This window comes from Pollachius pollachius (assembly GCF_949987615.1).
Source record: "Pollachius pollachius genome assembly, chromosome: 16".
Taxonomy (NCBI): domain Eukaryota; kingdom Metazoa; phylum Chordata; class Actinopteri; order Gadiformes; family Gadidae; genus Pollachius; species Pollachius pollachius.
Window position 1 is genome coordinate 3,845,881 of NC_136949.1, and position 26,866 is coordinate 3,872,746.

General features: G+C 49.2%; 2 protein-coding genes across 2 annotated transcripts; both read left to right on the forward strand.

The window, feature by feature from the left end:
* The first annotated feature begins 11,645 nt into the window (after positions 1–11,645).
* myct1a (myc target 1a) lies at positions 11,646–14,150 on the forward strand. Its single transcript, XM_079754148.1, has 2 exons — positions 11,646–12,017; positions 13,096–14,150. The coding sequence occupies exons 1-2, from the start codon at positions 11,963–11,965 to the stop codon at positions 13,656–13,658; spliced, it is 618 nt and encodes a 205-aa protein (XP_079610274.1). The 5' UTR covers positions 11,646–11,962; the 3' UTR covers positions 13,659–14,150.
* A 999-nt stretch (positions 14,151–15,149) lies between these two features.
* On the forward strand, positions 15,150–26,745 carry serac1 (serine active site containing 1). Its single transcript, XM_079753806.1, has 17 exons — positions 15,150–15,281; positions 16,103–16,213; positions 16,351–16,387; positions 16,563–16,705; positions 17,318–17,407; positions 18,766–18,897; positions 19,530–19,651; positions 20,127–20,255; positions 20,684–20,797; positions 21,341–21,503; positions 21,974–22,124; positions 22,571–22,706; positions 23,443–23,543; positions 23,728–23,825; positions 24,749–24,931; positions 25,270–25,413; positions 25,660–26,745. The coding sequence occupies exons 2-17, from the start codon at positions 16,123–16,125 to the stop codon at positions 25,794–25,796; spliced, it is 1,971 nt and encodes a 656-aa protein (XP_079609932.1). The 5' UTR covers positions 15,150–15,281; positions 16,103–16,122; the 3' UTR covers positions 25,797–26,745.
* The last annotated feature ends 121 nt before the right edge of the window (positions 26,746–26,866 follow it).

Sequence of the window (26,866 nt, forward strand, 5' to 3'; positions counted from 1 at the left end):
AAAAAATGTGTCAATCTTTCGACTAAACCACTTTCCCTCTTATCCTTGAAAAGCCGGGGGGGTGGGGGGTTTCAGCTATTTAAACCCTTTCTACCCTAATTCACCCCCCCCCCCCCCAAACCCCCCCCATCGTGCCCATTCCCCACCCCCACCCCCACCACACTTTTATACCAGCCGCACAAGCAGGCCCTGCAACGGAAGTCCAAACACAGGGCCAATGGCGTAGCTAATTACATCTCCACCATAATGGCTCCCGTCAAAGGGAGAGGGAGCGGGGCGAACAAGTCAGCGTGATTATGAAAACAAACCCGATCTCCTCCTTCGGAGAACCCTCGCCTCTCGAGGAGCCAGCAGCCTCTTTTCAGCTCGCAGATGGAGGAGGAAGCTCATTGTTGTTAACCACCCCCCCCGCCGGTGAAATATCACTTAAGACTTAGCCAAGCCAGCCCACACCTGCACCACTTCAGTGAAGGGGCTCAACATGAAAGTAGGAAGACGAGTGAAAGAAATACCATGGCAAACAAAACTCAACATTTTCATCCGTCAATTCCAAGAGCTTGATTTGAATAACTCGGTTCACTGATATCGCTGGTGAATTAATTTGCTTAAAAGAAGATCCGTTCTTCACCTTAAAAGGTTCCTGTGCCTTGAGTCTGGAGCTGGGGGGCCGTTTTAATCAGCTAAGCTAATAAGCAGCGTCTCGTCCCGGGAGAGAGGGGTCATACCAAGGCGCAGTAAGAGCATTAACAAAATTCAGTTGTGTGTTTTTTGTGTTTGTGTGCATGTGTGTGTGTGTGCGTGTGATCAATTATGCGAATGAATGTGTGTCACATGGAATCACATAATCGACAAACACACGACGCAATACACAAACACTGAAACGCACCAGCAGACACAGACACACACACAGAAAGACAATTAAAGGCACAGTAATTTAGCCGGTTTAAATGGATGCTTTATAGTCTTGAGTGGGTTGAGTGTGTGTGTGTTGTGTGTGTGTGTGTGTGTGTGTGTGCGTGTGTGTGTGTGTGTGTGTGCTGTCTTTGCAGCCCTGTATGCCTGGTTTGTCTGCACAGTACTGTATGTTTGTTTGTGCGTCTGTGTCTGCTGTCAGCAGGACTGTGGGTGTGTGTTTGTGTGTGTGTGTGTGTGTGTGTGTGTGTGTATACCTTCTGTGCATTACCATAAGTGTGTGTTGTCTGCACAGTACTGTATGTTTGTTTGTTTGTGTGTCTGTGTCTGCTGTCAGCAGCACTGTGTGTGTGTGTGTGTGTGTGTGTGGGTGTGCGCAAGCGTGTGTGTGTGTGTGTGTGTGTGCATTTGTTTATTGTCTGTGCAGCTCTGTATGGGATTGTGTGTGTGTGTGTGTGTGCCATCAGCAGCACTATATGTGTGTGTGCTTGCGCGCTTGTTGTTTGGTGCAGCAGTGGGTCAGACAGACTAAGCTCCTTATCCCGGTTCAGCCGGCCGCCACGCAGCCCGGTGAGGACCTAAAGTATTGGCGTCAGCACAGGAAATAAATCACCACACTGGGAGCCGGTGTTCACCTCTGCAGCCACCGTTCTTCAGTCCGAAATATCAGAGCGGAACCGAGCCCAACATAATACAACACATTCTACCTATCAGATTCTACCCCGGCCGGAACGCATTCCCATGCGCCGGCTCACAAATGAATCATGCATTTATTCATGACATCACCGCTCAGACCCTCCGTGCTGCGTGTTTGTGCTGAGTTCAGCGGTGCACCCTGTCCGCTATCACAGAGGAGACAAGGATTCACTAGAATGCGTCTCGCACCTGGATGATATTGTCCTCCGAAAGTTGGTCCGATTTCTCGGAGCTCAAGCAGTTTTATGAGCGACCGGGGGTTGTTTGTGGATTATGAAGTAGGTACATCGAATACACACGTGCACGCGCACGGGCAAGTGCACACACACACACACACACACACGCATGCACGCACGGGCACACGCACACACATAGATACAGTTTTTATTTCAAGGTCGTCAAATATTAAAACAGAGACTATAGATTAATATTATATCTAAATATATTTTTGTGTTATTCTTAGAAAATACCAGCTGATGATATATCATCAAAGCGGGACTGCGAATCCACTTTTAAGTCAAGTAACACACAAGAAGATGGATTCAAAACCCAGCGAGCAATCAGCACACAGAGAATCAATTACAACGTCCAATCAGGCGAGGGTTTAAAAGAACCGTCCCCCTCTGTCCCTTCCACTCGCCCCTGAAGGCGGTGTCCCCCAAAAAACCCTTTGACCTCCCCCTCCAGAACCTGGGGTTGCTACAACAGACGGCCAGAGGTCATCAGCCCCGTTATCACCGCTGGACAGCCCCCGGAGAAGGACGAGGGGGGGGGAAGGACACGCATGACGCGTCGTGAAGAGATAACGGTGTTCTAGCTGGAGGTATCAGAGACACGGCGCTGAATAGTGTCTACAGGGTCACAGCGTCACGTCTGGGAGAGCATTGTTCTGCACCTCCGTCAAAAGCTCTATCTGGAACCCCCCATCAGACACACGGTGGGAGCGTCTCCTGTAAGGTGAGGGACGCCGTGCGGTGACAACCGGTCGAACCGGTTGACCTTTTCGACTGCAGACGCACTGCAGACAAACACAGACTGGACTGCAAACGCAAAGGACGCACACTGAAGGAAACCTACGGCCCAATGACTTCTTCCAGTTTAGTGGTTTAATCTCGCTATCTTTCCTTCTGATTCAACAGTACATCGTAAACAAAAGTGTCAACCTTTGAAAGTGAGGGCTCTAGTGGAGTGTCTCTGAGTGACTGACAGATGCCCCCCCGCCCACTATTGTGTGGGTGGAGCCCCTAGTGAATTTTCCGCCTGTCATGTGTCACTCAGACCCACTCTGATTGGCAGCTGCAACGAGATTAGGCTCTGATCTGTGATAAGAGCTACCACTAAGAAGACCCACAAACACTGCCTAATGTAATTGTGCGTGTGTGTGTGTGTGTGTGTGTGTGCGTGCGTGTGCATGCGTGCGTGCGTGTGCAAGTGTGCGCGTGTACGTCAGACAGAGTCTGCTTCTGTCTGTGTCTGTTTTTAAATTGCTGGCTGTTCATGCGTCGTACACACAAACACACACACGCACACACACCCACACCCACACAAACACACACACACACAGACACACACACACCATGTTAACCAGCCTAATATCTCGTATCCGACCCTCCCACAGGGAACCAACGACACAGGCGCCTGGCTGTCGCGCTGCAGTAGCCATGGCAACGAGTCATCAACACAACCCACGCAGGCTGGGAGACCAGGCAAACCGAAATGAAAAGCTCGAACCCCCCCCCCCCTCCCCATACCCCCGGTGGGTGGGGTTGCACAGCTGGAAGGGTTCGGGTGGAGTGATGGCCCCCACCTTGAGGACTGGCCCCGCCTTGAGGACGGGGCCAACCTTGAGGACAGAGCCCTTGAGGACGGGCCCCACGTTGATGACGGGGCCCACCTTGAGGACGGGCCCTACCTTGAGGACGGAGCCCTTGAGGACGGGCCCTACCTTGAGGACGGGCCCTACCTTGAGGACGGGCCAAACCTTGAGGACGGGGCCCTTGAGGACGGGCCAAACCTTGAGGACGGGCCCCACCTTGAGGACGGGGCCCACCTTGAGGATGGGGCCCACCTTGAGGACGGGCCCCACCTTGAGGACGGGGCCCTTGAGGACGGGCCCCCACCTTGAGGACGGGGGGCCAAACAATGCTGCCCAGCTATTTTTAAACACTCAGTGTGTGAGTGCTGCGATGCGTGCGCACGTCTAACTGTGTGAGTGCACGTGCACGTGTCAGGGGTTGGGTACGTGCATGTGTGTCTCCTTGCTTGTTTGTGTGCATCTTTGTGTGTTTCTGTGTCTTGTCTACGTGTGTGTGTGCATATGTGTGTGTGTGCTTGTGTATGCCTGTGCGTGTGTGTGTGTGCCTGTGTGATGTCCATGAACGTGTGTGTGTGTGATCGTTAGTGTCCCTGATCTGCATGTCTGCGCGCGCGTGTGTGTGTGTGTGTGTGTGTGTGTGTGTGTGCGTGTGTGTGTGTGCGTGCACAGCGTCCCGAGCCAGCGAGGATAAATGGGGGTTGTCAGGAGCCTGGCACGGTCAAGGTGACCGTCTGCCGGGGCCCTCTCCGGTGGAGGAGGGCCGCAACGTCGCCCCTGGCAACAGGATGTCGTGCTGGCGCCGTGCCAACCGGAGAGGCTGTGCCAGTTCCAGCGGACAACAGGAACCCAAAATAAACTATTATTAGGTCTCCTTCTCTCCTGTCCTCATTCTGGTCAACAATGCACCGACTGACCCGGCACAGGTGCCTCTGCCTCCCGGTTTAGCCAATCACGGCGCGGCGCGGTGTGGCCCCGCACTCTCGCTCACTCTCGCTCACTCCCCGAGGGAGTGAAGGAGTTGATGGAGTGAACGCTAACCGGCAGGCGGTCCCGGGGCGGGCAGGCGGTCCCGGGGTGGGCGCGCCCACGCGCGTTAGCCTCCGCGAGAACGCCTACCCGCGAGCTAAACAGACAGCTGCAGCCAGAGGTGTCGCCCAGGCGGGAAAACGCCGACGCCTTCTGCCGCCCACGCGCGTCACCGCACGCCACAGTGGGCCCACGCGCGTCACCGCGTAGAGCGGGGAACAGGTGAGGCGCGGTGGATTCGGGAACAGACACGGAAAACGCGGGGATTGTTATTTTCGCTCTTCTTTCCCCTCGTTAATGACGAACAACAAAGAGGCAAGAAATAAAAGCGGAGCATATGGAGAAGAGGGAGGGCGTTCAAAGCAGGGCCGTGGCTGCCCACCATATGGTGCCACTAATTACTGTGCGCCGTTGCCACGGAGAGCCCCCCCAAAAAGAGGAAGGCTTCAAGAGAGACGGGAAAACACAGTCCAGAAAAAAATGGAAGTTTTTCACTGTTTTGATTTTTGTTGTTGAGTTGTGCTGTTGTTGTTGTTGGTTTAACACGTTTGTCATCGCAGACTGAAAAGGAATCGATTCTCTCCCGTGGTCTCTAGGGGTTCCTCGGAAATTGCTTGCTCAAACGAGGACAGTAATAAAGGAGTATTTAACCCTCAAAGGACGCTTTTTGTTACCTTAATGTGTGTTTGAAGACGAAAACAAATTGAGTTTGATGTAATTCTGTAATTACTTTTCTTTTTTCCTTTCATCTCGGGATTGGATGCGATAAATTAGATTTGAATCCATTGCCCTTCCCCAGATCCATATATAGAGCGGCCCTGATGAAGGTGTATCTAGTCCAGACAGAACGTCAGAGAGTTTCACCCCCCCCCCCCCCCCCCCCCGGCTCCAAGCCGAACGGGGAGACAATACGAAGAGACTGCTTCATTGATTCTTATTGAGAGAGCGCTCACTCAGAAGGTCAACCCCATGACCCCGCCCCTAGCAACGCCCCCGGCAACGCCCGGGGGCGCGGCCAACGCCAGAGACAGGAATCCATTTTACGTTGTCCTTGGTAAAAACACTGTCTTTCAGGGGAACTATAACACAACGGCTCTTGTGTCATAATTGTGTGTCTGCCCTGGGGGGCCGTCAGATATAATATGATGTAGACATGAGGCACCCCCCCCCTCCCTCCCAGGCAGAGAGGGGAGATTCATAATTAAATTAAATAAAATATTTAGATACATTAACGGGGCCAAACGGCATGAATTATAACCATTAAGATCTATTATACTAAACAAGGGGCTGTTTTTAACTACACACAACTCGCTTGTCCATTGCGTCCCTTTGACACAAAAAATATATTTTTATTGATGATACAAAAAGGCAGCATTTCCCCTGATAGCCTGCGCTAAGAAACCATCCATTAAAACACATTAATTTAACCCTGCAGTTAACCTCTCCCTTCAGTGTGCGATAATACATAAAAACGCTAAGCTGTAGCAGAGTCCGCTAGCTGAGATATCACCTCCTCCTCCTCTTCCTCCTCCTCCTCCTGCTCCCCCCTCCCTACCTCCCTCCTCCTCCCACACCTGCAGACGGGGACGCAGCCAGCAGCCATGTGGCCGGCCAGTGACGCAGTCCTGCTCCTCACGGACACAAACCGCCAGCTCAGAAGCCACAACGGGAGCGGCCATATTGGATCCTGGCTTCCGTACCACCTGACTTCCCGGTTCTGTTAATCCAGATCTCAGAGAGCAGAGGGAGAGGGAGAGGGAGAGGGAGAGGGTTCTCCGGCACAGACCGGAGAGCCGAGCTCGCTCCAGACTGAACGTGACGCAGAGCTCTGCAGATATGTCTGGTGTGAAGGTACTACTACACACAGGTGATTCCCACATGAAACCAGGGGAGGCGAATCCTCTCACTATTAGTCAAATACTATGAACATAGGCACACATACACACGTATATATCATTAATGCTTATGGTGTGTTATTGACACAGAACTATACATGCGTTATGCATACAGCTGCAATGGATTTTAACGTTTGGAGCGCATTGGTATACACTAGCATACATGCTTGTGAACGCATGTATATATCCCTAATGCTTACAGTGCTATTGATACAGAACCATATATGCGTTGGGTACACAGCGGTAATGGATTCAGCGCTCGGAGAGCGTCACAGCGAACGCTAAAGCCCATAATGAGACAGCACGCCGTGTCTGCTGTCAGTGCCGAGTTGAGAGGAGAGAATAGACTTCATCTCGTCAGCTCCTCTGCGGATTAGCCGAGCTCCCCCTCTCAACCCCGACTACACACACACGCACTCGCACACACACTTGCAGACTGTCGTGCACAAATCCCACAACAGCAACGCACACGCACACAGACATATGTAAACTGACATGCGCACGTGGGATCACGGGCACACACACGCGCGTGACAGCACACACACAAACCCAAACACGCAAACGCACAGCCACACACACTTGCACGCGACCGAAACTACAACAGATGTCCTGCAGCAGGAAGACCGCAGTGACTGGCCGATGGCAGCGCCGCAACTTATAGGCGCTGTTCACGCGGGCACACACTGTACACAACCGACACTGTACACACCACAAGCAGTATCCATCCTACGCCCCTCGTACAACACTAACCCCTCGCACTAACGACAGCAGCAGCAGCGACGTACCTCCGGAGCTCACAGGGACGCTCTGCTGAGTCATGCCCGGGGAGGAGAGCGTTGCCATGGTGTCGGTCAGGAGAGGGGGGGGGGGGGGGGGCGGGGTCACCTCCGAGACCGGCGCGTCCCGAGGCAGCGCGGGCAACGAGTGCACGAGTGCGTCTGCGGAGGCGCGCGTCTGACTGTGCGCGTGTGCGTCCGATTGCGAGCGTATGCCAGCGTGATCACGGGTGTGTGCGTGCGAGTGTGACCGCGGGTGTGCGTGCGTCTGATTGCGGTTGCGTACGAGTGTGCGACGGCGAGTGTGTGCGTCTGAGGGGCGGGTGGGTGCGGGGGGAGTGCGACGGCGGGGGGGGAGTGAGTAAGCGTTCTCCGCCTCACCTTGGAGCCTCTGCATCACGTCGGCGATAGCCCTGGCAGGGTGCCCGTAGCGGCGGGGAGACGCCATGCAGCCGCACAGGGGTCAGGATCCAGTCGCATCCGGGCTACCGGCAGATGCTCCTCTGTCCCCCTCTCTCCCCCTCTGTCCCCCTCTCTCCCCCTCTCTCCCTCTCTCTCTCTCCCTAAGACACACACAGCCAGACCGGGCTCTGCGGAGGTGTCTCCGTCGTGGTCGGTGGTCCCGTGGCTTTGACTTTGTAAATATCCTTGTGGAGACGGATCAGGCGGATCCACGGTGCCGTGTGCTAACTCTGAGCAGCTCCAAGTTTTCCCTCTGGAGCCGCAGCGGCAGCAGCCTGCGATCCTCCAAGTCCCTCCGGCCCCTTCCCTGATGAAGATGATGAGGGTGATGAGGGTTGATGATGATGAGGGTGAGGGTGTTGTAGCTTCGTCTCTGTGGTCGTAGCTGTAGACGTGCGCACCGGGCTCGTGAGCTGAGTGTCTCGGCGGTACCTGTCCTCTCTCTCTCTCTCTCTCTCTCTCTCTCTCTCTCTCTTTCTCTCTCTCTCAGCAGCCTCTGACTTCTGCACACTGTTCTGCGTGTACTGCCACCTGCTGTCCAATCAAAGGGACTTTCTCTCCACTGCTACGGACGGATCAGCCAATGAGGCGCCTCGGTCAATACTCACTGATCCTATGGGGAATAGAAGATAAGTTATGGTTTGAGGTGTGTGTGTGTGTGTGTGTGTGCGTGTGTGTGTGTGTGTGTGTGTAAGCAGGACAGTGAGAGACATACACATTGAGATCTGTCTGTCTGTCTGTCTCTTTGTCTCTCTGGCTGTCTGTGTGTGAGAGCAGGGGACACACACACACACACACACACACACACACACACACTCTTCAAGATCAGTAATTAGCTAACGTAAAATTGGATGGTGATTCAACAGAAACGAATCCTTTTCCCCAGTGCAAACTGCTGCTGCGGGATTGTTTACAATTGAAATACATTACGGCAAACTGAAATATCCCGACGCTAGCACTGAACTACCTCAACGCAATCCCCCGGCCAGGAGAACCACCTCTCTCCTGTCAAACACGGAGCCCGGAGCGGTGATGGTAACGTGGATGAAAGTGTATCGTCTGCCCTCTGCTAAGCCAATCACCGTGTTTGTTTTAAATGTACGTGTGGAAGCGCACCGTGCATTCTGTGTGTGTGATCCAATTACCCGAGTCCTTTCATCATCTAAGGGGAGCAGAGCCCAAGCCTCGTCCAGTCGAGGGGTGAGAGAGGAGACGTGGACATGAAACAGGATAGAAGATGATACATGATTATTATCAGACTCGATTTTTCTCCATCTAGCAAACAAGATTGGAAGCACAAGGTTATATATATATATATATATATATATATATATATATATATATAACCTTCAAACCTTTTGCTTCCTATCTTGTTTGCTATACACACACACACACACACACACACACAAACTCATACATACATACATACAGTACATACATGATGTTATGTGTAAACATATTACTTTGATTACTAAATGACCTAATCCTGCAAATGCTTTGACTTTATGACTATGGACCAAAGCCATATGTCACAGTAAAAACACATTCCCACTTTCAATTATAGCTGTTTATGTATACTTGGAGAGCTGATTGTAGGTAAGGTGCAGGTCGAAATAAGCCAAAAGGAAAATGTTACATGTTGATACGTGATTGCTTGTTGATGGCCTGTCAGCTTAAAGTCAGACTCCAAGCAATCCATTTTGATTGAGTTCCACCAGTCGACACATTCAAGACATCGAAATCAGCATTTCAAATCCGCAAATGTATATTTTATAGTCTGGTCTTCGCTGATAAGTTCCACCCGGCCACTGCCGCCTCATTCTCCCGCTGCATTCTCCCGCTGCATTACCGGTGGAATATAAAACGCGGTGGATGGATGGACGGCGCTCTGCTGCGTCGACGCTTTGCTGATGCCAACGTTTCTGCGCAGCGCGGCTATAAGAGGTGACCTCTTTCTCTCTCTCTCTCTCTCTCTCTCTCTCTCTCTCTCTCTCTTTTTCCCTCTCCCTCTAACTCTCTCTCTCGCCCCACAAGACGGAGCCGATTCAGCTGGAAATTGAAAACAAACTGCTGCAGCAGACGGATTGAAAGGGGCGCGCACACGCACACAAGTACAAACAGACATGCGCGCGCGCACACACACACACACACACATTGGGACTCGGGAGACTGAGTTTGGGGTTTTAAATGCATGATCCAAAAGTGAATGACTTGTATCTCTAATCAATGGACCTCAATGATCAATCAAAATTATGAATCGAGAGTGATTCCCCCCCCGCCCCATCATTGAAAATCATCCTCACCGTCTGCCATCAATCCTGAGAGGAGGGCAGCAGGCCTTCTTGACGTGACAGACAGCCATTCATTTTTTCTTTAGTCAGTCCTTCGGTTTGTTTCCTTCACCGAATCACATTTAACATGTTGTATAACTTATATAGCTAGTCTTTGACCGTTTAGTTAATGACCTTTAATTTATAGTTCGTAGGTTGTTTGTTATTAGCTAGAACCAATTGTGCCACGCAGTTGTTGTAGATGAACGTTACCTGACGCGGTTCTGGTTTTGTTTGAGTACGGCGCCCCCTACTGGTCACACATAAGAAGCACAGCAACTAGGAACACGATTTGTAAACAAATACGTTTCTTTTATGAAGCAGGCAGCTTATTTTTTCATCCTGATGCTCAACAATGTCAATAATTGCAAAGAAAAAAATATTGATTTTTATTATAACTTTTCAGTTGAACTCCTATAGTCAAATGTAATTATAGTAAGGCTATTTTGGCATAGGCGTCTGCTAAACGCTGTACAGTCAGTATGGAAAGACCATGCGGTAGCATAGCAGGAAAAAAACAAAACAGAACAGAACAAAAATACACTTAGTGGTGACCATCAGTCACTCACCCATATAAATAACCCAACAGTCTCCTAATGTGTATCGCCTCCTAATGTAAGCACAACCACCTAATAAAACACAACAACCCATTGATTAGAGTGCGTGCCTGATCCCGGATCAGCCCTTCTTTAGCTGTTCAACAGCTTATCAGGGTCCGGGGTTCATTTCCGCTGGTCTGACCTCACCCACCGAGACTCAGACAGCCGCCAGTCTCCACTGAGCTGGCAGGAGCTAGCCTAAAGTCTGAGCTCACTGACAAGAGGCCCAGATAACCACACGCTCATTGTTTTGGAAAACCACGCACTGCAAAGAGTAGTATCGCCGTTTCAGCGGTCAACGTTTCCGTTGCTGGTCGTCGTCGCTGGTCGTCTTCAGGCCTGTGGTGGAGCCGCAGCCGGTGGTGTATGGGGTGTAACAGTAGTAGATGGCTAAGATGTTTGTCATACTCTGTCGACGGGCAAATCACAGCGAGGTGTGTGTGAGGAGACGTCCGCATGGCGGAAAAACAGGGGAGGAAGAGAGTGGGGAGAGGGTTAGGGAGAAGGAGAGAGAGAGGGAGAGAGGGAGGGAGAGAGGGAGGGAGAGGGCTGGGAGAGGAAGAGAGGGGGGGAAAGGAGAGGAAGAGAGGACCTGAAGGGGGAGAGGGGAGGGAGAAGGAGAGGGGGAAAAGGAGAGGAAAAGAGGGAGAAGGAGAAGGAGAGGGAGAGAGGGAAAGGGAGGGGGGGGTTCCCAGGGGTTGAGGGAGGTGATACTGTTGTACATCAATCAAAAACCTCAAGGAAGTGATGGCAGAGGAAGTGATTACAGCAACACCCCCCCCCCCCCCCATCCCTCCCCACTTGCGGTCCTCCAGGATCTCTGGCCTGTGCTGATAAGCCGCCCCGCGCCGCTCACTCCAAGCAGAAAGGCAGGAAATGTGACAGTGAAGTTTTCCGCTTCCATAAACAAAAGCTCTGCAGCAGGGCTAGCCTTGGAGGGAATCCTGTGGGCCTCAGGGCTGACTCTGCCCCTCTGAGGAGGGTGATAGGAGGGAGGGAGGGAGGGAGGGAGGGAGGAGGGAGTGAGGCAGACAGAGAGAGAGGCAGGAGAGAGCAAGGAAGGGGGAAGAGAGGGCGACAGAGAGAGAGAAGGGGAGAGAGGAAGGGAGAAGAGAGAGTGACAGAGACAGAGAGAAGGGGAGAGAGGAAAGGAGAAGAGAGAGTGACAGAGACAGAGAGAAGGGGAGAGAGGAAAGGAGAAGAGAGAGTGACAGAGACAGAGAGAAGGGGAGAGAGGAAAGGAGAAGAGAGAGCGACACAGAGAGTGAGGAAGGCAAGAGAGAGTGAGGAAGGGAGGAGAGAGAGGATGTAGAGAAATACTTCCAATGAGTCATAACAAGATAGGAATTAGCATAGGTAGCGGTGGGGAGAAAGTGAGACAGTGAGTGAGAGAGAGGGAGAGAAAGGGAGAGAGGGTTAATCTAAAGTGAACCAACTCCGAGGGAATATCATGGCAGAAAACAACACAAATCTTTTCCTGGAAATACTTCAGTCTTTTGATGTTGGTGAGTTCAGCGGTTGGTTTCCAGTGTGTTTGATGCGGTCAATTTCCTTGCCTCTGTTCTTTTCCTTTGAAACCTCAGGTTATATGCATCTTAGAAAAGGATGTGTGCAAACGAATGGCATGCAAACAAAAACTAACCGATTATTGCAAATATTTTGCAGCGCTATGCTTTAAAAGATATGTCTGAGGATACTCTCCTAATCCAGAGTAGATTTCCCAGCTGTTCAGTCTCTTCCATTTTCCCAGATGTCATTCCCAGATGAGTCCTTGCAAACGTCTGTGTTTCTTCCTTCCCTTCACTTATAAACATTGAGAGGAAACAGAAAAGTTCAACTCAAAACGTAATAAAATATTTTTTTATATCAAGGAACTGATGTGTTTTCGTTGGCAGTGGCGCCGTGGGGTTCTTTCTGCCTTGGCCACAGTATTATTTTCCTTCTCTTTAGCGCTCGCGCTCTCTTTATTTTCCCCTTCACATGCGCTGGAACTATTGCCTGCGAGCCATTGGGGGAATTCGGATAGACAGAGGTCAATCGTTTTATGTCTGAGTGAGAATGAATAATAATCAGCTGGTGAACTGCAGTGAACAAGACGGACAGAGGACAACCAGTGCTTTTTTTTCGTGGCACCGTCTCGCAAGACAATCTTGGAACTGATTAGTTGAAAGGAAACTGTTTCCTGCAAGCATGGCAACATTTGTTTTGAACCTCTAATTATGTGGGACGAGATGATGATAAGAACATTGTGTACTGTGTATTATACGACGATTGTGCTACATTATGAGACTTCTATTCTCGTCATCCAATGTTTTATTCATTTTTATGAATTCATAGTGACGGACGGTTGCTAGGACGGGATAATGAGCGCTTTCATGTTTTTACTTTCAATTCAATACAATTCAATTTTATTTGCATAGTCCTTAATCACCATTACAGTCTCAAAGGGCGTAACAGGCCAAATATTTATGATACCCCCCTGACCCAAGCCCCCAAGAGGGCAAGAAAAAACTCCCTTAATCAGCAAGGAAGAAATCTTCTTCCGGTGCTGGCCGGTTAACCATAAGTCTCCTCTCTCCTCAGTTCCCCTGATCATCGCCTTCTGTGTGTCCATCGCGGTGGGCCTGCTCCTGGGGGCTCTGATCTACGTCCTCCTCACCTGGCTGTCCCGGCGGCGGGCGGGCTCGGCCGTCATCACCCAGCGCCCGACATACCGCCCGGCGCTCGTGTCCCCGCGCGCCCGCCCGGGCTTCAGCCGCAACAGCAGCTACGACCGGCGCAGCAACAACAGCCTGGTGAGCGCCGCCTTCAGCTTCCACCGGCAGCTCTCCCCGCCCGGGGACCAGGCCGACCTGCTAGGCCGCAAGTCCAGCTTCGTGGCCTCCACCTTCCACCCGCTGCGCCAGTGCAGCCAGATCGCCCGCGAGGCCGAGGAGGGGAGCCCCGGCACGCTGCCCCGGACCCACAGCCTGACGGCCGCGCCGGGGTCCGCTCACACCGCAGTGGGGACCCTCGCGGCGACGGCGGCCCCGGCCAGGCCAGAGTCCTTCTGGGGCCACGGAGGGGTCAGGGGCTTCCAGGCCACACAGACTCCGCCTCCGGCCTATGAGAGCATCGTCAAGGCCTATCAGGAGACACGCACCTGAGAAGAGACCAGGACTGGTGTGAGACTGTGTGTGTGTGTGTGCGTGTGCGTGTGCGTGTGTGTGTGTGTGTGTGTGTGTGTGTGTGTGTGTGTGTGTGGGGAGGCTGCAGATGGATTTAGTAACTAATGACGGAATATCGAGGAGGACGCAGGGTATGACCGGCAAAGAAATGCAGAGTGAAAGACTTTGAGATGTCCAGCCCTTCATCTTAGGGCTGGACATCTACTGAATGAACAAGTGGCCAGGACTGAATAAGTGATCAGAATTTGGTTTGACATAAAGTATCTTTTTTTTTTTAATCTATTTTGGGGTTTTGTAAGATAGATGTGTGAAAACTAGAAAGTTATGTAATGTAATGACTAGAAAGTGACAATGTTTGCACATGTATAGACCAAAACACCACAGTGCTTATAGCATCATTTATAATGTTGCATGATACGATGAACCTTGTGTTTATGATTTTTAACTTAATGATGGATCAGTATAACTGGTGGCGGTCATGGTGCAATGCTTTTGTACACTACTTTCATAACTTTTACCATTAAAATACTTTACATCTTGCAGATATGATGGGATTGTGTGTGCCAAATTTACTGTGTGTGTGTGTGTCTGTGTGTGTGTGTGTGTGTGTGTGTGTGTGTGTGTGTGTGTGTGTGTGTGTGTGTGTGCGACGATTAGAAATTAATAAACTCATAATTTAAAGCTACAATGCAATGGCTTTCAGTCACTTTTACTGGATGTCGTTGTGTTACTATTGTTGTTACTTGTTTGAAAATAGAAAGGATGTAAATTCCTGACCTCATATGTAATTGTAAACAATTTGTTGTTTGTTTGATATTTTTACACCTTTATGCAAATTAGTTATGCTTCGTTTTAAAGGTGTGTTGCATAATGGGGTGTTTATAAACTAGGGGCTGCGTTCCTGACAAACTCAAACCTCGGGAAAACGAGCTCCGACTTGTTAAAACTGAATTTATCGGTTGTCGTTACAGGTCGTTAATTTGGGTAGGATTTCAGACCTCCAAATTGCTCGACTTGCCGTCAGTAACAATATCAAACATGGCAGCTTTTTTTCAATGGAAATTAAACAGTGAATAGTTATTTTACCGATTGAATTAGCTAGCCAGTGTTTTCCTCTCCATATACGTAATATTTAACGATTTGACTTCGAAATGCATCATGGGATTTTTGTCGGCAATACACGTCATTTTGAGTTACCTCGAGAGATGCAGTAAAATCCTACATATACCGTAACCTAGATATGTTTATAAAAAATAAAATACTCACTTTGTCTAGCGGGACAAACGCTGTGGCCGTTTCAAACACAACAATGTCTCCCCATAATTACAAAAAATAAATCCACGATTAATTACTAAACAATGAAAAAGGCCCATCGACGTGAGGAGGACACCAAATTACCAAGTTACAGCGTCGGAAGTCGGAGTTTCTAAATTCCGAGTTGTCCTGAACGCGCCGGTGGTTCAGGGCGCTACTAGCTCCACGGGGGACGCGGCTCACCGTCACTGTGGAACCACGCCGCAGACCACCAGGGTACCTGGTTCCTGTCCTGTCATTTGCTTTGTTTAGAGGCGTAAAGAAGACATTGCTGCATTTGTGCAACCCGTAAGTGAACGCCTTGCCCTAAACATGAAGCTGAGTGAGGTTAGCATTAGCCTAGCCCTGTGTGTGTGTGTGTGTGTGTGTGTGTGTGTGTGTGTGTGTGTGTGTGTGTGTGTGTGTGTGTGTGTGTGTGTGTGTGTGTGTGTGTGTGCGTGTGCGTGTGTCAGGTTATAGTTCTGACCGGTGATGACGTCAACGCGAGCCACTCTCTCTTCGTGCTCTTATTTCAAGTACCAATAACAGCGTTTTTAAAGTCTGGCGACCTGAGCATGAAGTAGTTTTCATTGGCATATCTGGGTAATAAACCATGAATACAACTCTTCAGTGACTCAAGATGAGACAGGCCAGTCTCTGAGTGTTTCTGAAGATCAAGACATGCGGTTTATAATAACTGCTGAAGGGCCTGAATGGTGTGCTCTTCAGCCTGTGTATAACTGTGTGTAGATTTGTGATTAAGTACGGGTCCCGCCCACGATCCGTATAACGAAATGTTCATTTACATGTTACAGTAAAAAGCTTTTGTGGTTACTTCAAATGTCTTCTTTCACTGCATAAATTGAATCTGTTCAACGTGCGATTCGTGTGTGGTCGAAAAAAAGGAAGAGAGTGGTACCATAACAACAATTAGGTGTGAGTGCAATGTAGACACTTCCGCCAGCTATAGAAACTCATGTAAGCCTAATCTATTTTTGTGTTTAACATTGTGTGCCTCTCCTAACGTCCCTGAACTAACCAAAGCCTCCTTGGTGGGGCTAGGTCGTCTTTAGTGCTTGTTTATTTCCCGGTGATAAGGTGTGGTTCACCACATGTTGCTGTGGCTCCAGACTTCCTCTGCAGGTGGACGATGTCCGTGGCTGCCCTGCGCATGATCCGCTGTCGAAGGCTCAGCACCACAGGGCCAGGGGCCAAGAGAGTTCTGCCATGGAAGCACATCAGTAAGTGTTTAAGTGTTAATAATTGACATACAGGGTGTACTGTTCTGTTCTGTAATGCTCCTCATTATCGTACCCGAGGTCAAACTATTCTGTATGTACCTTGTCTTGACTCTTTTTTTCTGTGTGCACATTTTCAGAGAAGATTGCTAAAGTGACAAGCGCAGTAGTACTGGGGTAAGTCTTCTATTGTCTCCCTTTCTCCCTCTTGTTTCCCTCGCCCTCTTGTATCCCTCTCGTATCTCTCTTGTATTCCTCTCCTTCTTGGTAGCAGGTTGTGTTTAAAGAATGTCACAGACTCTCCTTTGTCTCTGTACTGACTGACCACCTGATGCCCGTTTTCCTCCCTCAGAGGCTGTGTCTTCATCACGTGTGAGATGCTGGCGCTAGACAAGGCCTTGACCCTCGACACGCAGGCCGCCCAACAGGAGAGATACCAGTCCTTTATTTACCTAAAGACCAACCCCTCCAATGAGCGGGAGAGCACTGCGAAAGGTATTCCCTTTCATGGGTTGCACGGGAAACATGTACTTTGTTCTTGGATCGTTTAGAAACATTACTGTGTTATGTCCTCGTGCACATAAGCCGTGTTCAAAGTATCGTTATTCTCATGCATTTTTAATGTAGTTTGGTTTGTTGTAAACGTTTAGTTCACAGCTCATTCGCACCTCATCTCGTCTCTAGTGTTACATAAGCCCTTGGGTATTAATGTCGAACGTTTGAAAGCATGAGGTGTTTTGTCTGGATGAGCCGTCTAGGACATGATTCAGATGGGGATGTCCAGGTGTTCAGTGTCCTCGGTTTCACTTCCTCCCGTCTTCCATTTCCTGTTGACCTACGACCGCGTGTCGGTTCAATGCTCTCACTTCCAACTTCCTGCGCTGTTACCCAGTATTACTATTCAAAGCAGCCCAGTGTGTCATCCCTCCATTTTTCTTTTCATAAAAATAAACGGCATAACCGGACCAGATTTCTTTCAACTTCATGTGAAAGCCCTTCTTCCGTAGACTTATGCAATATGTTCTCTCGCTCTCTTTGTCTGTCTCTCTCTGCCTCTCTCTTTGTCACTCTGTCTGCGTTCTCTGTCTCTCTTTGTGTACTTTTCAGAGATCACCCAGAAAACGAGGAAAGAGCTTCATAAAGTAGCCAGGAAGTTCATGGAGATCTCTTCCAGGATCTTGCTGCAACCACTAGACGGTAAGAAAACGCCCTTATCACAACCTCAATCCATTTCCACTCGAAACAAAGAAAATGCAGATTCACATCACGTATTAACATGTCCTTAAAAAGGGCAAAGTTGATTCACCACAACAACAAGGTTCATCAACAGAAATATAGCGACAGACGTTTTTAATGTGGAACACGTTCTCATCAGAGGAAACACCTGGCCATCTGGCTAAGACCCCCAAAGGGATCATGTGAACACAAAAATCCTCTCATTCAGTATCGAGTTATTCTCACTGGGTTAGAAAGGTTCATTCTACATGGGCCATCCGTATATAGCAACGAGTCACTGAAATAAACACCACACGATTGTGGTGCTCATGGTTCGACCTTTGACCTGTGCTTAACATTTTCTAGCTGCCTGCTTGGAGAAACAAGGTTTGAAACCGTCCTGTCTGTGAGCGCTGCAGTGGTGTTCAGATCGGTGTATAGATATCCCTCCCCTCGGAATATAGTGGTCGATGTCATTGGAGTAGAATTAGATTAGCTTTTCCCACCGTGGATTAGTAAAGTATAGATTCATTATCATGCAGGCTAAGAGCTCATCTGCTCAGACTGCATCTTGGTGAATGAAAAATGTAATCCAACTAACTCCTGTTTCTATATTTCAGCCCTTAAAGGACAATTCCGGTGTTTTGAACATTGAGCCCCCTTTCTGGTTTGTCTAGGATGAAGTAGAGTCGTTGACACCGAAATTTTGACTATTGGTCCTGTCTCGGGTATTTGGCTTATTTGGATCGCCCCTGCCTTCTTCACAATGGCTGGCTTTGGGCATTCAGAAACCTGTCCTTCCTATCCAGAAATGTGCAACTCACCGAGTGGTTAGTGGCGTTCGTTGATGTTCAAAGTCAAGTATCGTAGCGAAATACAGTTTCGTCAACGAACACCACTAACCACTCGGTGAGTTGCACGTTTCTGAAAACAAACGTTTAGGGTTGTTTTAAGGGCAGGTTGGTGAATGCCAGCCATTGTGAAGTAGGCAGGGTCGATTTGAAATGAGCCAAACACCCGAGACAGGACCAATAGTCAAAACTTCGTTGTCGACCACTCGTTCATCCTAGACAAACCAGAAAGGGGGCTCAATGTTCAAAATAACGGAATTGTCCTTTAAAATCAGTTGCTTGGCTTTTTTTGTGAATTTGTATTGTATTGAATTGTACTCGATTCTCGCACTTTTTGGGGTGTATCATCATTAAACTCACTGCAAGTACTTACATCACGACCAACTGTGAGTCACTTTGGACGATAGCATCTGCTAGACGAGCTTAACGTGACCTAATGTCGAAGTCGTTCAAGCCCAGACCCCGAGTGTGTGTCGGTCTGGTCCCCAGAGCACTTCAGCCACCTGGACGTGGACCCCCACGAGGTGGCCCTGTGGGTCCTGCTGAAGAGGACGCTGTCGGACGCCCAGGACGTGAGGCTCCGCGCGGTCCAGGAGCTGGCGGAGAACCACCACTGGCACGGTCAGCAGAGCCCCCCGTCCGTCCGTCCGTCCGTCCCAGTCTGGGAGAGGTTTAGGTGCTGGGACGGGACGGTGTGGATCCTGAAGGGGATCCTCGTGTCAGAGATTACTTAAAGGGGTGATGTTATGCCAACATGTGTGGCGGTAACTTTAATTGTTATTGTAGTGTTAGAATTGACTCCTCATACACTTTTACTTTTATCACTCTATTTTCTTTCATTCTCGGGTTGTCCTTTTTAAAGGGGTGATGTCATGCCACCAGGTGTGAGTTTGATCAGGATAGGATGGATAAGCAACATTTGCTATGGCCCACTGGGTTGGCTGGTAGACTGATCCATCCAGCGTACATCTAGGATACACCCGGTGGTATTTTATCACCCCTTGAAAAAATATAAACGAAGAATAAATAAAATATAGAGTAATAATTGTAAAGGAGTAAATACTAACACATGTGCCTGATGCAATGGCATTAAAAGTAGGGTAGACTCTGTCAAATAAGTAAACTAAAATAAAAAATATATTGTACATGATATTGAGTGTTATTAGCAATTGTATTGGAAAAGCTAATTTAGCGTTTAGGGTTGTGTCTAGAGTGAGACTGTGATTGGTCTGTACCGCCTGTCCGTCACACAGACTACCAATACCAGACGGCCGCCCAGGTCCTGGACCAGCGCGCGGCCGTGGGATTGGCCCGGACCCCCCAGGTGGACCGGCGCTTCTTCCTGTCCCCGCCCACGCTGCCAGACAAGGAGGATGTACGTTTGTTTACCTGGGGTTTTAAAGAGGTCCCCCCCGCCATGACCGCTGCCATTTTGGAAGCATTGGGATGTTGGTCAATGTGTTCGTAGTAGTGTTTTTCTGGCCATTGTTTAGTAAATAATCGTGAAATGACTTGTCATTACAGGAAGCCAGTGTTGTGTTTGTAACTGCCAGTGTTTCTCACACGAGGCAAAACAAAGTTTTCCTTAGCCTAGGTTCCGGTATATTTACATTTATTTAGGAATATATTCTTTTCTAATTTGATTGTACTTTAACTCTCTTGCATCCTCTCGGCAACGAAAAACTCCCATGATGCGCTCTGATGTACAAGCCCTATACTGCTTATGTTAACCACGCTCTGCTAAATGTATCATTCATTATTCAGTCCGATCGATCGCTGTCTACTTTGTAAAGCACTCGTTAATGCCTCTGTTCTGACGCCATAACGAGCGCAGCTTGCCTCTCTCCCAGGGCTTCTCCGTGGAGGACGAGCTGAGGCAGCTGCTGGCCTCTCTCCCCCAGTCTGAGGTGGACCAGTGTGTCCAGTACTTCACCTCTCTCGCACTGAGAGAGAGCAGCCAGTCGCTGGCGGCCCAGCGGGTAAGACCCCTGCATCCTCCCACCCTTGGGGTCGGGACCCCACATATGGACCCCCAAGTTGAGGTCAAACTGCTGACAGTTGCTGACATAAGCAATAGATACTTTCCGATCCATTTTAGCAAAATAGATTTTTTTAGAGGTCTCAAGGATGTCCTGTGTGTATACGAACTGACTGACTGATTCATGGCCACGAACAATCACTTAGAGTGCGTTAAGAGTATTATGATCACGTTCACCGGGACATTGATATTACAGCTGAGTTTAGAACGGATAAAATCAGTTTTGTTGAAACAGACGCACAAAAGTAAAAGTTGCGGTCGCATTTTCTTCTTTAGATTTGACGTTGCAGAGCCGCTGCAGTAACGCAGGTTAATTAAATGAAAACTCAACCTAAGTTAACCAAGTGTATTATTGATTTAACCACACAGGGCGGTCTGTGGTGCTTCGGCGGTAACGGGCTCCCCTACGCCCAGAGCCTCACCTCCGTCCCTTCGGAGAAGGTGGAGTCCTTCTGTCTGCAGGCGCTGGTGCAGCACTCTAAGGTGACATCATCACAGGTTCAGTCACGATTCGTCAAAAGGACGTGAAGGGAGGCGGGGCTGAGTGAGGAGGATTCCTGTCAGTCTTTGTAAGCTGGTTTCGGTTTTGAGCAATTTACAAAGAAAAACTTTTTTTTAGACATTGTCTCCAAAACAGCAAATATGTAACTTTATAAATGGTCCGTTGACACAATTGTCTGTACCTGCAAAACCCCACTAAACAAAGTAAAAAGGTGGGATAGAACTCAGCCAGTACCCTCTTAATCATTCAGGGCAAAATAAGTGAAAATATAAAAGTCTATAAGCCGATTAAAAACCGAGAATGATTACGAGACAACCTGCAACCACCAAAGATTCAGACTAAAAATGTCAAACAAAAATCAGCTCAGAGGCAACCGTTATAACCACGGTCACTCTCGGGAAGAGTATCTCTGAACGATTAAGTCACTCCGTCGAGGGATGCTCTTGGATCTCCGTCACCTGTTAGTCGAACACACCCGTTCACCGGCCATCCGCTGACCACATGTTCCCCGCCCCGGTCTGCAGGTCCAGAGCCACTGCGACCACATCGTGGCCCACGGCGGCCTGCAGCTCCTGCAGAGGGTCTTCCAGCTCCGCAAGGACTCCCTGAAGATCCAGAGGAACGTCGTGAGGATCGTGGGGAACCTGGCGCTGAACGAGCGCGTGCACCAGGCCATCGTCCAGTCCGGTGAGGACGCCCTCCCCAACATGGCCGCCGGCGCCATTGGGGGCGTAGCCCGCTTAGCGACAACTCATGTTGAAGGATCAGTCCAATTTGCTAAAAGCCCAGTTTCATTCTGACAGGGTCTATGTTGAGATGGAAGTCAGCCATGATATTGTTCAACTCACCCCTTGTAGCGGTGTGGGCACCTTCTGGCATCATTATGTTCCAAACTAGAGTTTAGTAGCTCCATTTGCTCTATCGTGAGAGCAACCTTTCAATAAGTCGCCAGGGTAAGTGCAGGAAGGGGCGTTTGTTTTAATTGGAACGCAGCCTGGAACAAAGAATTTAACCAAATTGCTGATCACATCTCGACAGGGGCAAAGTCAACAGTTAACAAACCGGTCTCATCCTTAAAGCATGCACATGTACATCTGCCTATCCCGTCACTTGGAGGGGATGGTCTCTGACTGCATTCCCGGGTGTCCGTCCCACAGGCTGGGTGTCGGTGCTGGCTGAGATGATGCAGTCGCCTCACGTGATGCAGGCGGCGCACGCAGCCCGCGCCCTGGCCAACCTGGACCGGGAGACGGTGACGGAGAAGTACCAGGATGGCGTCTACATCCTCCACCCGCAGGCGCGCAGCTAGTAAGCACGTCTAGACCCCGCCCCTTCTCGTCGCCTTCGCATTGTTGACACGCTCAAATGCAAGCCCCCCCCCCCCCCCCCCCCCCCCCCAGTCTTAACATGGTGAATGGTAAACAGACCGCTTTTCTAACCGGTGGCCACTCAAATCGCTTTGCAATAGTGCCTAACATTCACCCAGACATTCACACACCGACGGCGGTGTCAGCCACGCAGGGCGACAGCCAGCTCGTCGGGCGCAGTTAGGGCGAGGCGCCTTGCTAAGGGAGACCTCGGCAACCTTCTGATAGCCAGTCGACCCGCTCCTACCTCCTGAGCCAATGTCGCCCTCAGTCTTATATGGGGTATCTGCAGAGGAAGACCGCCGATCAATCAGCAGAGCTCCCCTAAAGTGGCGCTCATTTGCTTTGTAATGGACCTCCTGCTTGTCAATCGTGTCTGTCGTACAGCCAGCCAATCAAAGCGGACGTGCTGTTCGTCCACGGGCTCCTGGGGGCGGCGTTCAAGACGTGGCGACAGAAGGACTGCGACGGCTCCAAGGAGGAAGCAGGAAGTAGAGAGGACTACACCGAGTGCTGGCCTCAGGTAAGACCCGCCCCTCTGAATGTGCTTGCGATCCGTCGGACAGTGAAACCAAAATACTATATTTTCGTATTTATTTTCTGGACGATATTTTTCCATGATGGTATGAAATGATTGATGGTTAATGTTGATGGTTACTTCAAATTTGATATTGGGAATAGAACAGAATTGTGTCTGTGCCTGTAAGTTCTTAAAGGGTAATTCCGGTGTAAAATGGATTTTGGATATGTTTTGTATGATAACGAGTTGAAACGTTCGTTTTGGAGGACAAAAAACGCATATAGTCGCATTCTTCAGTTGGCTGTTTTTAGCCGATTCCATCAAAACGCTATAAACTTGGAACGATGGGGGCACTGGTTATGGTAAAAACAAAATCGCTATTTTAAACCACTTTAAAGGCTAAAAGTAGCCAGACACTTCTGTGGTAGTATCATAAGGGTCTTAACATATTAAACGAGGCATTGAGAACTTTGTAAGTGTACATATTGTTTATTAAAAAGGACATTTTATACACACAATACCACCAGTAGATCACCCGTCGACGCCATTTTGTTTTTAAGACTCGATAGGTAGATTGACGAACAGAGATTGTGACATCCGTCAGCAACACGCAAACTCTGTTCGCCAATCTACTTTTACCGGAATTACCCTTTAATGCCAAAACTCCAATGGCAACTATAATCAATGCCTTATGTTGTTTATCTCCTCATCATAATTTGCGTTACGTAAACCACGCCAGTCGTGGCTGGCCGCAGACTGTCCAAACCTCCGGGTGCTGTCGGTGGAGTACGACTCCCACCTCAGCGACTGGAAGGCCAAATGCCCCGCGGAGAACCAGAGGTAAGGGCCGCCCGCCACCTGCTCACGTACGGATGATAGTCAAACAACGCAATAGGTCAAACACAATCCCCCTTCATGCGGGAGTTCGAAAGCTCCTCCACGACAACGGAGGATTGTGTCACTTTTCCGCACTCCCTGTGTCGCACACCGTTAAGCCGGGATCCCTGCGGGTTTGTCTCGGCAGGAAGTCGCTGGCCTCCAGGAGCCGAGAGCTGCTGAAGAAGCTGAAGTCTGCCGGCGTGGGGCAGAGGCCGGTGGTGTGGGTGGCCCACAGCATGGGAGGTAAGAGGCAGCGGCCACGCCTGGGCCCACCAGGGCAGGGAGGAATGAGGGCTGGGTTCAGGGAGGCTCCGTTCATGAAGGCTGTATGGAGGGAGGCTGTGTTCAGGGAGGCTCCGACTGGGACGTCCTCGCCCACTGCAGGGGAAGAGGGAAAGGCGGAGGGTCGCCTTTTCAGATCAATCAACCGTTATTTATCGAGGAACAATAACTGGATTTCACATTTGCAAAAGGCGTGACACAATTTCACTGTGAAAGTCTAAAATACATAGCAGGGTTTAACGTCTGCAGTGGACTCCTCTGGAACAGGGTAAAGTTGAAAGTTCTAGTGGGTAGAGATCCTCAATTGGTGCTAAAAGGCTTCCTACCCCAACTCTTCTTCTCCTTCATCCTTTTTCTTCATCCTCCTTCTTCATCCTTCTACTTCATTGTTCACCTTCTCCTCGTTCTTCTTCTCCTCCTCCTTGTTATTCTCCTCCTCGTCCTCCTCCTCCTTGTTCTTATCCTCCTCCTCCTCGTTCTTATCCTCCTCCTCCTCCTCCTCGTTCTTATCCTCCTCCTTCTCCTCCTCGTTCTTATCCTCCTCCTCCTCGTCCTATCCTCCTTCTCCTCCTCGTTCTTATCCTCCTTCTCCTCCTCGTTCTTATTCTCCTCCTTCTCCTCCTCGTTCTTATCCTCCTCCTCCTCGTCCTATCCTCCTTCTCCTCCTCGTTCTTATCCTCCTTCTCGTTCTTATACTCCTCCTCCTCCTCGTTCTTATCCTCCTCCTTCTCCTCCTCGTTCTTATACTCCTCCTCCTCCTCCTCGTTCTTATACTCCTCCTCGTTCTTATACTCCTCCGCCTCCTCCTCGTTCTTATACTCCTCCTTCTCCTCCTCGTTCTTATACTACTCCTCCTCCTCGTCCTCGTCCTCCTCCTCCATCAGGCCTGCTGGTGAAGAAGATGCTCCTGGATGCGGCCGAGGACCCGGAGATGCAGGATCTGCTGAGGAACACCAAGGGCATCGTGTTCTACAGCGTGCCGCACCGAGGCACCTACATGGCCGAGTACTCGGTCAGCGTGCGCTACCTGCTCTTTCCCTCCGTGGAGGTCCGGGAGCTCTGTAAAGGTAGGCCGTCTCCCAGGGTTTGGACAAACCCTGGTTAGGTGGTGAATACTCCCATGAAATATAATGGATTTTTTTTTTGCACTTAAAAATTATACTGAGCATTGTGTAGCGTCTCTTCCTAGCTATCTTTGTTGTGTACGGGGAATGGGCTAACAATTGTTACTGCTTGGCCCTATATTTTTCCTCTTTCTTCTGACAAATGTAATTGTGTAAGTTGCTTTGGAAAAAAATAATCTGTTAAATGCCCTAAATGTAAATATAAATGTATAGAAGTTGTTTTTCCGTAACATCCATTTTTTTCCCCATCAACTTTTCGTTGGTCCGCCCCACGCATGTAGACTCACCGGCCCTCTGTGACCTCAACGAGAACTTCCTGACCATGGCCAGGGAGCGGGAGTACAAGGTGCTGAGCTTCGCCGAGACGATGCCCACCACCATCGGCCCCATGATCAAGCTTCTGGTGGTGCCGCCGCAGTCAGCCGGTGAGTGGCAATTAAATCTTGATTGGTATATGCACATATGCACATGCTTTGTTTGCTGTATTGGTTTATAAGGACTGCTTAAACGAAGGATCACCAGGTCTCTATGGTCACAATGTCACATGTACAGAGTGCATTCCGTTTTGCTGCCGTGGTCAATTCTTTAGACATGATGATGCAAACCTAATCCAGGATCCAATTCCTCCATCTCAAAACTTGTCTCTTCTTCTTCTCCTCCTCCTCCTCCAGATCTCGGCCTCGGGGACCTCATCCAGGTGGACACGGACCACCTGAACATCTGCAAGCCGGAGAGGAAGGACTCGTTCCTCTACAAGCGCAGCCTGCTGTTCATCCAGGAGGTGCTGCACAATTGCCTCGGCCACTGATTCCCTGAATCCACCGGTTCTCCCTGAATCCACCTGAACTCCCTGAATCCACTGTACTTGAACCCCAACCACCCTACCAGTCCGATGGAAACCTAACTGCCTCACCTTACTGCACATTGTTAAGGAACCACGTCTGTATTGACCGTTTGGATAGGACGTAACGGTGTCTTCTGTGTATTTATTAACTAACTTAACCCTTTGTCACCTTTGTACTTTGCTTTCCTCCATCTGTTATATTGAGGCGCAACTCCTCAATCTTAAGTGTTTTTATTGCAATGTTTTCAAAGATGATTATAGCTGTACATAGCTAAAGATAGTGATATAATATAGATTTATTTTTTTGGTATTTTTCTTTACATTGGATATGTTATCATGAAGGAAGATATCACATAATCTATTTTTTGTGGTAGACAAAGAATGCACTTCAACAGTTCACATCAACGACAAGGAACATAGCCTAACGCACACATGCTTCCACACAAGTTTTTATTTTTTAAATAATGATTTGGAATATTACTGCTCTATTGTGCCAAATAATCGTTCCTACCCAGTCGTACCTTGGTGTACCTCTGAAATACTTAACAATTATTTGCCGAAGTGAATAGTGGGGAATATTCCCCACTATTCACGGAGCCTGAGGTGAATAATTGTTTTAGTATATACTACACGTGAACCCTCCAAAAATAAACAACATAACACTTTTTGCGGTATATATTTGTTTATATTAGCGGTTTATTTGTTTTTATTAGCGTGACGAGACGACCGTAAAAATTCCCGAGTTTGAGATCGCAATCACAGGATATTGCCCAATATCCCGAGATAGGGAACCAATCAAATAATCAATTCATCGCGATTCTGTCTAGAATGATTCCGTCTCAATTCAGATAAGTTAATATTCCGAATAAAAAAAGTTTTAATGTCAATGTGTATTGGCCAATCTGATTTGTCTGGACACAATTGCGATTCAACCTACGCATAGCATGCAAGCAAACTCACAACCAGACACAAGAACGACGTACAAGTTCTTATTCTTATAATTGACGATGTAGAGCAGCTTTTTCTTTAATGAC

Excerpts from the sequence above, each read along its gene's own strand:
- myct1a (XM_079754148.1), top strand. The coding sequence starts at position 11,963 with ATGGCAGAAAACAACACAAATCTTTTCCTGGAAATACTTCAGTCTTTT. Across the intron at positions 12,018-13,095 it reads ACTTCAGTCTTTTGATGTTG|TTCCCCTGATCATCGCCTTC; the intron begins GTGAGTTCAGCG and ends CTCTCTCCTCAG.
- serac1 (XM_079753806.1), top strand. The coding sequence starts at position 16,123 with ATGTCCGTGGCTGCCCTGCGCATGATCCGCTGTCGAAGGCTCAGCACC. Across the intron at positions 21,504-21,973 it reads CCAGGCCATCGTCCAGTCCG|GCTGGGTGTCGGTGCTGGCT; the intron begins GTGAGGACGCCC and ends TCCGTCCCACAG. Across the intron at positions 22,707-23,442 it reads ACACCGAGTGCTGGCCTCAG|TCGTGGCTGGCCGCAGACTG; the intron begins GTAAGACCCGCC and ends AAACCACGCCAG.